The sequence below is a fragment of the Priapulus caudatus genome, unplaced genomic scaffold (genome assembly GCF_000485595.1).
Source record: "Priapulus caudatus unplaced genomic scaffold, Priapulus_caudatus-5.0.1 Scaffold185, whole genome shotgun sequence".
Lineage (NCBI taxonomy): Eukaryota > Metazoa > Priapulida > Priapulimorpha > Priapulimorphida > Priapulidae > Priapulus > Priapulus caudatus.
In genome coordinates, this window is record NW_014577246.1 from 29,624 (window position 1) to 41,728 (window position 12,105).

The following is a 12,105-nucleotide window of genomic DNA, read 5'->3' on the forward strand; positions in this document are numbered from 1 at the left end:
ACTAACAGGGTTTACTAGAATCCCACCACTCCACCACAGAGTCACCGCAGTAGACGTTAGATGAGCGCTGTCGCTCCGCGGCACTTGTTCTATCAAGCTTTCCTACCTGCTCTCTTATTCATGTTGTTTGTGCACAGCGCGGGCGTGCAGCGTACTTGTGTGTTGCAGATGAGCATTTAACCGGCATTTACAGGTGATTATAGGCGAAATAGAGTAGAGAAACATTAAGTCTTTGGTAGTAAATACATTTCGTGTTTATTTACCTTTTTTTATTTTATTGAGACGTTTCAAAATTCAAGTGCCTGTGTTCCTACGGGCCATATAGCTGCGCGTATATTACCTATGAACGATACCATGCGACGCCATGCGTGCATATTTGCTAATTAATTAGACCAATCGCGCTTCAAAATTCACAGAGATTAAGGCTAACACATGTGTATATAATAGCTAGAATTTATAGAAATGTAACTCAAATCGTTCGCGCCATATGACAGTTAGTACACTACCGTTCGGCTATTTCCGGAAAAATGTGTATTTCTCCCCGGTGCGCTATTCATCATCATGCACTAATTTCATCATTAAACTGTGATGGTATATTGTGCAGCTGCTTCCGACAGTTCCGTGACACGGCCACTATTCGCTACAGATAGTCTTGAACCACGGTGGCAGAAAATTTGGCCAGAGCAAAGTTCAGATGTTTAGCAGTAGCTGTCAGTGCCAGAAGACACTATAAAGTCTTCATGATTAACCTATTTACCCACCTCCATATATATATATACAAAAATCACAAACCAAATTAATGGCAGACTCGACCAAAGTGGATAGAGACTACGATTAAAGTGTTGTTGCTAGTTGCATCTGTATAGTAACTACAGTTCTATAACCCTGTCGTAAAGCTATAATAAAGTTGTTGTTTTGTTTTAGTCGACAATCATTACTATGAACAATGTCGTCTGAAAATCCTGAAGGAACAAGTGGATCTCCAGCGCAGTCTTCTGTAGGAGGTCAAAGTTCAACTGATGGTCACAGGTCAGCAGAGCACCCAGTGCACAGACTAACAGTAGTTGATGTGTCAACAGCACGGTCCACTGCAAGACCGATTGTGCCAGCTATACAAGTATGTCCTCTATGTCTTAGATTGTTTCATAAAAATATACCAGAAAATATAATAAACCTAATTGTAGGCATAATTGTATCCCCCGAACGAAGTTCGTGGGGATAATATGGGTTTGGCATCGTCGCGCCGCCTCCGTCGCCGCATAGATTTCCTTGTGAGCGCTCTACCTGCGTTATCGTAAAGCGAAGACGCCAATCGTTTTTGGTGTGGGCGGAGTCATCGTTGCCATGGTAACAACATTTTTTGTCGAAATATTCTAGAACCTGTAACTTCTGCACTTTTTACCCGATTGTCATGAAATTTATATTTGTATTAAAATTTATATTTAAATTTATGATTGTCATCAAATATATATATATACATATATATATATATAGGACATGTTATATCGGCCCTGTGTGCCAAATTCCATGACAATCGGGTAAAAACAGCACAAGTTACAGGTTCTACAATATTTCCACAAAAATGTTGTTACCATGGCAACGATGACTCCGCCAACACCAAAAACGATTGGCGTCTTCGCTTTACCATAACGCACCTTCATGCCAAATTTGAAGATCATCCGAGATCAGGTAAAAACTGCCCACCAGGTCACTGCGACCTTTATTTCACCTTTACCTTGACCTTGATCATATTTCCTTTCCGCTCTCTAACTCAGCCCTTAATTGACCTAGCGCGACCTAACTTGGTATGCTTACACATCTTGGGGAGAAGGTCTGTTGCATACCAAAACCACCACTGCCCTTGACCGTCGACTTACATTTCCTCTTCGGCCTCCTAGGGTAACCAGATTCCATATACTTGCACATCTGAGGCACATCTGTGACTTATTTAACTTTACCTGCCTTCTACGTCCTTACAGAGATATTCCATTCATACTAGATCACGGGGGATACATGCAGTTGGCGACAACTGCTCGTTTCTAGTTTAATTTAAATTAGGTTTAAATTATGCTGCCTAACAAATTGTGGTTTATTATTCAACAAATTCTTAAATATGTTAAAAGTACTGTCAAAGATTGTTTGTTTACAATGTTGGTGGTGGCAACTTTTAACCATACAGATATGGATATTTATTATTTATTAACTTTAGAGAAGAAGGATTGAAATGGCTTTTATTCTGCTTAGTTTTAGTTCCATTATCAGTGTGCAACATTAATGCAAGTTTGGAGTGAAATACTCCCTGATTTTCTGTCGGACTCCAGGTGATTTGACATATATATGCAGGAGTCCGTGTGACTCCCTGAAAATTCTGCTATACTAACTAGTTCGTTCCAGAGCACGACCTCGCTTGCGGAATGGCCATATTTTTTCAACAAATGACCAAAAGTCAATTTGGCAGACGTGCAACCGCATGAATCTTCAAAATAAGCACACACGTTATTATTGTTAATATCTTTAGTTTTGAACTTCAGACTGCGGACTTCCTCATTTTGCTGTGGACTCCCTCTTTTTGAGGGCAGGGAGTCCGTTGGACTTCCTTGTTCAAAAGTTAATTTCTAATTTCTACCCCTGTATTATGCATGTATTTCAACCTCTTCATAAACAAGAGGTTGTTCTGTTAAGTAGTAGTTAAGCATTAATACAATTACATTTTTGTTATTACTTACTAGGGATGTAACGATCCACCGGAATCGAATCGGATCGCGATTCTCTTCCCTCGATCCGATCCTCGATATTTTTCCCCGTATTTTTTATTCCACTTCGATACCACTTTTTTCCTCCAATAGATGGCGGCACTACGCTATATACTGTGGAGTGTTACTCACCAATGTTACTCAGTGGCTGTGCAGTGTATATATACTCTCTAGACTCTCTAGTCTATTCACCATTTAGTATTCATTGGCAATTTCTAATAATTTATTGTTGCAAAATAATGAAAATATAAAAAATAAGATAACATTTCAATATTTTGGGAATCGAATCGAAGGAATCCAATCGAGAGGCTAATATCTAGAACCGGATCGAATCTAGAGGCTTGTGTATCGTTACAGCCCTATTACTATTAGTTACCCATCTGGAACAACCCAAACTCGAAATTCAAAACATTTGTAACTTTGTCAGAGGGCTATGCAGTCACATGGAGCCATGGCAGTAGTGTCCACAAGTCACTGACCCGTGATTATTTATCTCAAACAGTCTTCCTGACCATTCTCGTCTTTTTCCGACCACTACAATACTTACTGGTATTGTTTGCATAACAGTAAGTGTCTAAAGTAAGGTAAACATGTCTCAGAACACTCGCACATCATTATTTTCACAAAAAATATACAACGATTGAAGTCGGTTTGTTGACATTGTGTTGACGCAGTTACATGATGATGCCACTTGTTTATCGCGAGACCCTGTCTCTGTGCTTTTACATGGTAACTTGAATTCAGCAATAGAGATGTTGTACCAGTCTACAACCACTACATCGCTCTATGATATACACTTTTGTCTGGTGGTTGACAATGTTAAGGGGATTGTCACTATAAGAAAAGATGCGGCTGCAGTATTTGCTATTTTATATACCATAACAGTATAAATCCATGGGAATTTTTATACTGGAGTAACAGTAACAGTCACATTGGATTAGAATATATTTCACTATATATTTTTCTTGATTGCAGTACAGTTATGAAGTAATTACTTTAATAAATAAAGTGAATGTCTGATAATGGGCATGTTTAGGTATTTTATACAATATTGATACTTATATTCTGCAAAATTCTAAAATGTGGTTTCTGTTTAAATGCTATTCAAATTTAAGAAACAGGTATTTGCTAAGCAAATAAATTGGAGTTTCCCACCAATCGCACATTTATGATAATTGATATTAGAAAGCCAACGTGATTTTAAACAATAATTAAATTATTTAGCAGTGTATTCAGTTCTAATAATATTTATTAGAAATGACTTGTGAATGGAAAGAGTGGATGATTATCTAAAATTCCTCGAATTGAAAAAAAACATTTTATTAAGTAAAAGCATTTGATAACTTTATACTTTGATAACTATTTACAATGATCTTTCCTCACTTCATGTAGGCCCATCTGAGGATGACAGCACCAACAGCTGTGAGAGTGATAGCGCCAGCACCTATTGCAGTGCAGCCAGCAGTCAACCAGCCTATGACTAAGTCCTCTGTTACTGCTTCAGGTATTAGTCAATCTCTATCTGTGTTTCCTCTGGCCAAAAAGTTGTATGAGGTGGTAAATTTTTTTGGTGTGTTTGCGCGTTTTGAGGTCCTAGCAAAGCGAGCACCACAGGTGCTCCCCCACTCCTGCTAGGGGGGTCCGGGGCTCGGGGAAATTTTTGAAAAAAATGGTGCAATTTGGTGCATTCCAAGCTATTTTGGTGCGTTAGCTGCACTGTTCTATGGAAGAACATTGATTTTCGTCAGCGAGGCAGTGTTTTGGACAAATTTCTGTGTGGCGGCTGAGAATTTGAGCGAGGCGGCCCGCTTCGCTCGTGTCAATGCAGGGGAAACACTATCTATTATTATGCTTGAAACCGTGTGTCGCATAAATCTCTCGCAAGAACTTAGTTGTCAGATAATTGCATACCTCTTGGTTTTTGATATTTTGGTCAGTATCCTGGAAAGGTAAAATGTTTGAGCATTGTTTTTTAATTGCATTTCTCGTGTATGTAAGCAGTAGTCCAGTCATCTAGGTAGAATAAAAAGACTGTCTGAAAAGTCAAAAGGCATTGTGTATTTCCTTAGATTAATAATGGCATACTTTGGCTAACTTCTTTTGCCCCTTTGCCCAGTGCAGAAGATACAGTGTGGCCCCGTTATTACGCGATCGTTGAGGTCCATAAAGTGTCATCGCGAAAAAAGCGGAGGTCGCGCTAAATCGGGTTCAAGAAAATCAGCGTATAAACTGACCCAATTTTGACCTAACATCCTAAAACACTCCTATTTTCACCCTATTTGGCCCGTTTTTTGCACGTTTACCTTCTGGCAAGGAAATTACCTTTGAATTAAAGAATTCCACGAATAAATTGTTGTTGTTGCCAGTGTCAGTCGCTGCTCGTCGCTGTCAGTCACGTCGCTGGCGACCTAAGCACTCGGTCGCAGTGAGTTGCAATGTACCGCGTTGCGTCGCATTCAATCGCTATTCGACCTAAGGCCGGCTTAACTGGCCAAAGAACTTTTCAGTTCTGAAAAGAGCAAATAAATGTCTCAATGACTGATCGCGTTATATCCGAATTCACGTAAAATCGGGGTTTCACTGTACTTTGTCAGTCAGTATGGCTGTTTGCTGTATTCAACATTTGTGGCTTCCGTGTGTAGGGACTGGAGATTCTCTGTCGGCAGCAGGGAGCAATGTTCCTGTTGCTACCGTTGTGAGGGCATTCTCCGGTCACCCGGCGACGCCAGGACAGAGTCGGCAGCAAGTGTTTCCTGCTCACCTACCACGTGGCAAGTCACTGCTAGCTAAAGAATAGTAGTAGTAGTGGTGGTGGTAGCGGTAACAGCAGTGGCAGCAGCAGCAGCAGCTGTATCATCAGCAGCAGCAGTAGTAGCAGCAGCAGTATCATCAGCAGCAGCAGTAGTAGCAGCAGCAGTATCATCAGCAGCAGTAGCAGCAGCAGCAGCAGCAGTATCATCAGCAGCAGTAGCAGCAGCAGCAGCAGCAGTATCATCAGCAGCAGTAGTAGCAGCAGCAGCAGCAGTATCATCAGCAGCCGCAGCAGTATCATCATCAGCAGCAGCAGCAGTATCATAATCAGCAGCAGCAGCAGCAGCAGCAGCAGCAGCAGCAGCAGTATCATCATCATCAGCATCAGCGGCAGCCACAAACTTTTATAAGGGCATTACATAAAATATTATGACAGTGAAGGTATTCAGTGGTACTTTGTAATAGTTTTAAATTGCATATAGTATATCGCAAGTAGCATTGCATGTGCTCGCTCAAGGAGTAGGTATGCAATAACGATAGTGTGACAGGTCACAATGCATTGTTAAAATCATTTTGTCTTGTGGATGCAGGTGCAGCCGCAGCAGCGGCAATAACTACACCGAAGCCTGCCATTACCTCAGCCATACTGAGGCCCTCACAGTCAATGGTGATGCCACTAGGTGTATCAATGCAGGTGTGATTATATCAAATTTAATAATAAAACTAGTAGAATTTTTGCTAGGTGATTTTGTCCTTTAATGGTTGTTGTATTACAGGGTTTCTTATACATAGGAGGCACAGTGGCGCACCGCCGTTGTCAAATTTAACATCGCCGTTGTGAAAATGTTCATGTATTTACTGATAGGTATATCCTGTATCTATAGTATATACCTATAAGTATATCAATACATCCTGTATTTGAATCCATCAAGCGCGTTTTTTTCCCAAACTGGCCATTACCTCCTTTGTCTCTTAGGAATTAAGGAATTTTCTTTCAGAAGAAACCCTCTATCATCGATTTATCGGTGTAGTAATGTAATCTATATTACATGTTTCAATGACATGGATGAAAATTCCTTAATATGATGAGCAGGAATGACCTTTCTTTTTGTATAACAAAATGAACCTAAAGAAAATAGAAATTTATATTGCATTTGCGATTCACAGCCGAGATCATCTCTAATTGCTATAGCAAAGCCTGCAGCAACATCTACTGGCATACGGAATAACACCTCTTCCCAGCACCTTGATTTCCCAAGGTACGCTTGAACTGGTTTGTTGACTAGCCCCAGTGTCATTAAAGAAATATTACTCGTCAGTTACTATATTAGTGCCTTGTTGTGATATCCTGTATTCATTATTTTAAAAAAGCAAGTTTCTCTGTTACATCAAAAGTCGAAAGCGCAGAAGTATCGCAGTGTCGTATCAGCCTTGGAAAATGTGTTGCTCACAAGAAGTCGTTTCTTTTAATTCATTTTAAAAGTTGTATTACCAACATGGGATTAAATTTCTTCACTGACACCCAGGAAGGCAAACCACTGGAAGGACACCCATTAGCACTAACCCTTAAGGTCATTGTCATTAACATTTCAGTTATAAATTTTTTTCCAGTGTGGTATAATAGTAGTATTTTCTGTATGGTAATAATTATCTCAGAACTGACCAAGGCGCACCGGCCTTCTGTACATTGCTTTGAATTGACACGTCTGCTTATTTCTTTCGCAGACCGCACCTTGCGGCAGTGACAAGTGCAGGGACGGTTTATGCCGGTAGCCTACATACGAGTAGCCGTGTGTTGGAAGCTTCCGCCGTGCGAGCGACAGTGGTGGCGCCCCCTCTCTCCCACACGAAGCCAGTCCCACAGCCTGTCACTCCGCAGATGCTGCCCCACCAGCAACCGCAGCAGCAACAGCAGCAACAGCAGCAACAGCAGCAGCATCCAATCAATATGTCGATGTACCAGCACGGAATCTACCCGGGTGCCGCAGCGGCGCCCCCTGTTGCACACAGCAAGGTCGCCGCTGCGCCACTTCCGGCCATCGCTCATCAGCTGCAGGGACAGTTCATGGTGGCGCCACCGTATGCTGCGCAGAAGGCGACGTTGGTGCGCGCCCGCACACCGCCGCCGTCGCGCGCACACGCGTCAATGCCGGGCGCGGCGATGGCCCGGCCCCCACGCTCCCCGCCCCCGCACCAGTCACGCCCCCCGCCCGTACAGCAGGTGCAGGCCGTCCCCCCACAGCATGTGGCACCCCCGCGCAACCACTCACCCACGGCCAAGCAGCTGCTGCATCCGAGGCCAATGAAACCGGCCAGCACCCAGCAGAGGGCGCCGCCCGCAAAGCCAAAGTCGCCGCCGTCGGCAGCACTCGCACACACCCCGCCGCCCAAGCAGCAGCAGCAGCAGCAGACGATGCTGATGCAGGCGACAGCAGGGGCGGGCGGCGGCGTGCGACTCGCTGCCGCGGGCCACCACGCCGGCGCCACTGCGTTCCCGCATCTGCTGAGCTCGCACGTGTCTCACCCGTCGATGCACGCGCTGCCGGTGACGCACGCGCGAGAGATACGAGAGCAGCAGCACAAGGTCGCCGCCGCTGTTGCGTCGTCGCCGCAGCAGCAGATCACTTCCAAGCCAGGTGAGAAAGCTGTGTGAAGCGCACCGTACGTGCGAACACACACAGACGTACACGCATACATGCACGCACATGCGAACACGCATACATGCACGCACATACGTTCGAACACACACAGACGTACACACAGACGTACACGCACATACATGCGAACACACAGACGTACACGCATACATGCACATGCACACACAGACGTACACACATACATGCTCGCACATACATGCGAACACACAGACGTACACGCATACATGCACGCACATACGTGCGAACACACACAGACGTACACGCATACATGCACGCACATACATGCGAACACACACAGACGTACACGCATACATGCACGCACATACGTGCGAACACACCACACGTACACGCATACATCACACACATTAACGTGCGAACACACAACAGTACTACACCAACACGTCAACACCCGTACAGTTCAGTCACACACATACGTGCGAACACACACACACGTACCACGCATACAAGTCCACAACACATACGTGCGAACACATCACAGAAGTCACGCCAAATACATGCACATGCACGACACAGACGTCACACAACATTTTTACATTGCTCGCACATACATGCGAACACACAGAACCAGTTACACGCCATACGTGCGAACACCACACAGACATACACGCATTACATGGCACGTACAACTACGTGAACACACACAGTCCGGCAATGCACCACATGCAAAACACACAGACGCATGCACACACGATTCACGCACGTGTTGCGTAATAATGGTCTGTGCTCGCAAGATCCTGTTTCAAGTAGAGAAGTGCTTGCCTTAAATGAGCATTGCTTCTAACTGTATGTAAATGTCGGGTAACATTTAAATGAATTGTGTTTTAAAATGTGATGTGTATTATGGTGCGTCTTAAACCGCTATTTATCAGCAAAATATATACACCTCGATGCTGGCAGGCCGTAGATGTTATTATGGCAGATCATCATTCATATCTATGTTCCCTTGTGGCAGCCGTGGATTTTCGGGATCGAGAGGGGTAAGTGGCAACAGAGAGTAGCTATCCAGTGGTGAAATGCGGAATGTCTGCTAGCTGCTTATATATGTGTGGTTTCATAGTTGTGTTTCAAGCATGATGTGTTACATGTGTCTTAACGTGTTCTATGTCTTTCGTTTTAAGCACGATCACAACATTCTCTCTACAGTAGTACGGCGAGTCTCATCCTTACCAATGGCAACGACTCATAACATCAATTCCCGTGGGTGTAGTTGGAAAATTGACTATATGTAAGCTTTTCAGCTGACAAGGTTACATTTGTTTAGACTTGTTCATTGAATGAGTAAGATAATTATGCGCCATTGGGATGTGCGATATACAATGTTTTAGGACGTTATTTGATGTGTTTCTACTATTTAGGCGCGCTGCGCGTTTTAATCGGTCATGCAACGCGTTGTGAAATATTCTTTATCATACCTTATCTTAGATGTTTACATCGACGTATCTCATTTTGTTATTGGTCGTGCCACATAAGTTCAGCTACAATGTATGACCCCACAACAAGTGCAGAAACAGACGAGTGCAGGATGGCAGCAGGGTGAAGGGCCGGCCCGTGTGCTCACTGACAGCAACCGTAGAGAATCAGCCAACCACGCGCGTCTACATGGCTGGCACACAGAGGAGCAGCACCATCATGTTCCGTGTCTGATAACCGACTCAAGAAATTCGAGGTACGTTGTATATAAAGCTGGATGCACTGATTACAGTCCTCTGAAGCCATAACAGTGCACGTCGTCAGCAGAGGACCTGCGAAGCATGGGCCTCTCAACATCATTTCCGGATTTTTTTTAAAATTGTGAAATTAAATAGTTGCAATGTACTTTTTACTGTGTTTCAAATGTTAAAATTACATTTTTAATCTCGCCAGCATATGCCATTTTCCACAAAGCATTTCAAAAATGTGGGGAGTCCCCCCCGGACCCCCACCAGGGAGGAAACCCCCTCACACACTCTTCCCCTTTACGGCGCTTCGCACCTTCGTGACTGGGCTTCAACACTATCAACATTAGTCGATCCCTGGCGACGGCCCTGCACAATATTGGTCAAGTCTATGAAATTCTGGTAATTGATAGCATTTTAAGAACAAGTGGTCCTTGTTACATGTCATGAGCTAAAAGTGTTTTAATGTTTTCGCTTTATGAAGGACCTCGAGCCTTGCCACGAGTCACTTCGCCACGATACCGGCGGGTGCAGCTGCATATTACTACAATGCTGTGGGGCCGCAGATACCAGCCTATTCTACAGCGGCGCATAGTTATGCTGCTCCGGCTTCTGCCGGTCTCCGCACAACCATCAGCAGCTGCACACCGGGTGAGCCTGTTATTCATTGCCGCAGTTCTCTCCTGCTCACAAAATATTTTCCGTTAAAGTAAATATTTCAAAATCATCACTTAAAAATGCACAATCTGAAAAAAAAATATAGCGAAATATAGTCTCACCTAATAGCGGATATCAGCTAACGGCATAACGTATTTGATTATAACGACAGTTAATTTGCCAACGACGTCTTCAAAACAAGAGGACCTAATTCAAACAAAAGGGCACGTGATTCTGTGTAGTGCACTAGTTAACAGTGTGCTGTTCACTTGTTTGCCGTAGTTTCGTCGCATCCAACGTCGAGCATTTCCTCGTCAGTGCAGACGGCAGCACTGCAGGTGTCTGCTGGCGTGCCGCTGAGACTCGCTCAGCCTATGCTCATAGAGCCGACCGGCCAGCCGCCCCGCCAAGGATACGTCACTGTTACGGAACCCACCTGTGAGTTTCCCATTCATACACTCGCGATGACAGAGTGTACCACGTCTCATCTCGGACGGAAATAGAATTTAGCACTGTTCTGTTGGTCAATCGACCTCCAGATCACTAATCTTTGCAACAGATCTAAGCAGATTGGTATAAATATTGTGTGGTGAGGGGGAGGGAATGTAGTCCTGTCTCTAACTGCATAACCTACACCTGTTTGGAATTGCTAACCAGATATAAGAAACTACATAGCCTCGATACATTTCAGTTTCACATGGAAAGTGTTGATAAGTGTTGGAGAAATGCAAAATGCTAGCTGCGTGTGATGTTGTCTCTGTAATGTTGCTTGTCTGCAATGTTTTGACAACTTTAATGTTACACGTCTGCAGTGTAACTGTTGTTGCGTCTTCGGACAATGTTGTTACACATCGGTGACGTTTAGGTGTGTGTAATGTTGCTCGTCTACAACGTGGTTGTGTTTTTTCGATGTCGTCGTGCATCGGTGATATTGCATCTGCGATATTATTGCGTAACTAAATTATATCATATTAAATTATAATATATTGCACATGCGGTTTGTCACGTGTTCGCAACCAACAATGTAGGGCTTCAGTGATATGACGTCATCGGGGCCGAATTATAACACCCGTCGTGATTGGTTTCTACAATTTTTTAGATTTTTTCTCATTCTAATTCTAGCTTTAATTATAATATAAGATGCACTGAGCAAACGCCGTGTATTTCAGTCGTGAGCGCGGACGCCACTGACCGGCTCTCGGGCGTCGCGGACACAATCACTGTCCGAACAACGCTGCCCAACGGTCAGACGCTCGAGCCGCCGCTTCCCAACAACAGCACGACGTCGCCGCGGCCGAGCATCCTGCGCAAGCGGCCGACCGACGGGACGCCGGTGAAACGGCAGCTGTGCATGACACCAGGGGGCAGCGAGAGCAACAGCCCGATGCAGGAATCTCGCGGTTTTGTGGCCGGCTCGTCGATCAAAGCAAGGTGAGAGCTGAGTGCGCGGCATACGTCTTAATAAGTACGGTAACAGACAAGCACTTGAGATTCGTCTTGATAAGTACGGTGACACACAAGCACTTGAGATTCGTCTTAATAAGTACGGTGACAGACAAGCACTTGAGATTCGTCTTAATAAGTACGGTGACAGACAAGCACTTGAGATTC

The 12,105-nt window shown here is 44.2% G+C and overlaps 1 protein-coding gene across 1 annotated transcript in view; it reads left to right on the plus strand.

The window, feature by feature from the left end:
* Positions 1-12,105, plus strand: part of LOC106806903 (histone deacetylase complex subunit SAP130-A-like) — a 22,931-nt gene that overhangs the window by 1,224 nt on the left and 9,602 nt on the right. Inside the window, exons 2-10 of the mRNA XM_014809048.1 lie at positions 925-1,117; positions 4,146-4,257; positions 5,396-5,524; positions 6,095-6,198; positions 6,672-6,763; positions 7,230-7,673; positions 10,322-10,488; positions 10,777-10,932; positions 11,664-11,925. Of these exons, the coding sequence (XP_014664534.1) occupies positions 947-1,117; positions 4,146-4,257; positions 5,396-5,524; positions 6,095-6,198; positions 6,672-6,763; positions 7,230-7,673; positions 10,322-10,488; positions 10,777-10,932; positions 11,664-11,925 (1,637 nt within the window). The 5' untranslated portion in view covers positions 925-946. The remainder of the gene's footprint in view (positions 1-924; positions 1,118-4,145; positions 4,258-5,395; positions 5,525-6,094; positions 6,199-6,671; positions 6,764-7,229; positions 7,674-10,321; positions 10,489-10,776; positions 10,933-11,663; positions 11,926-12,105) is intronic.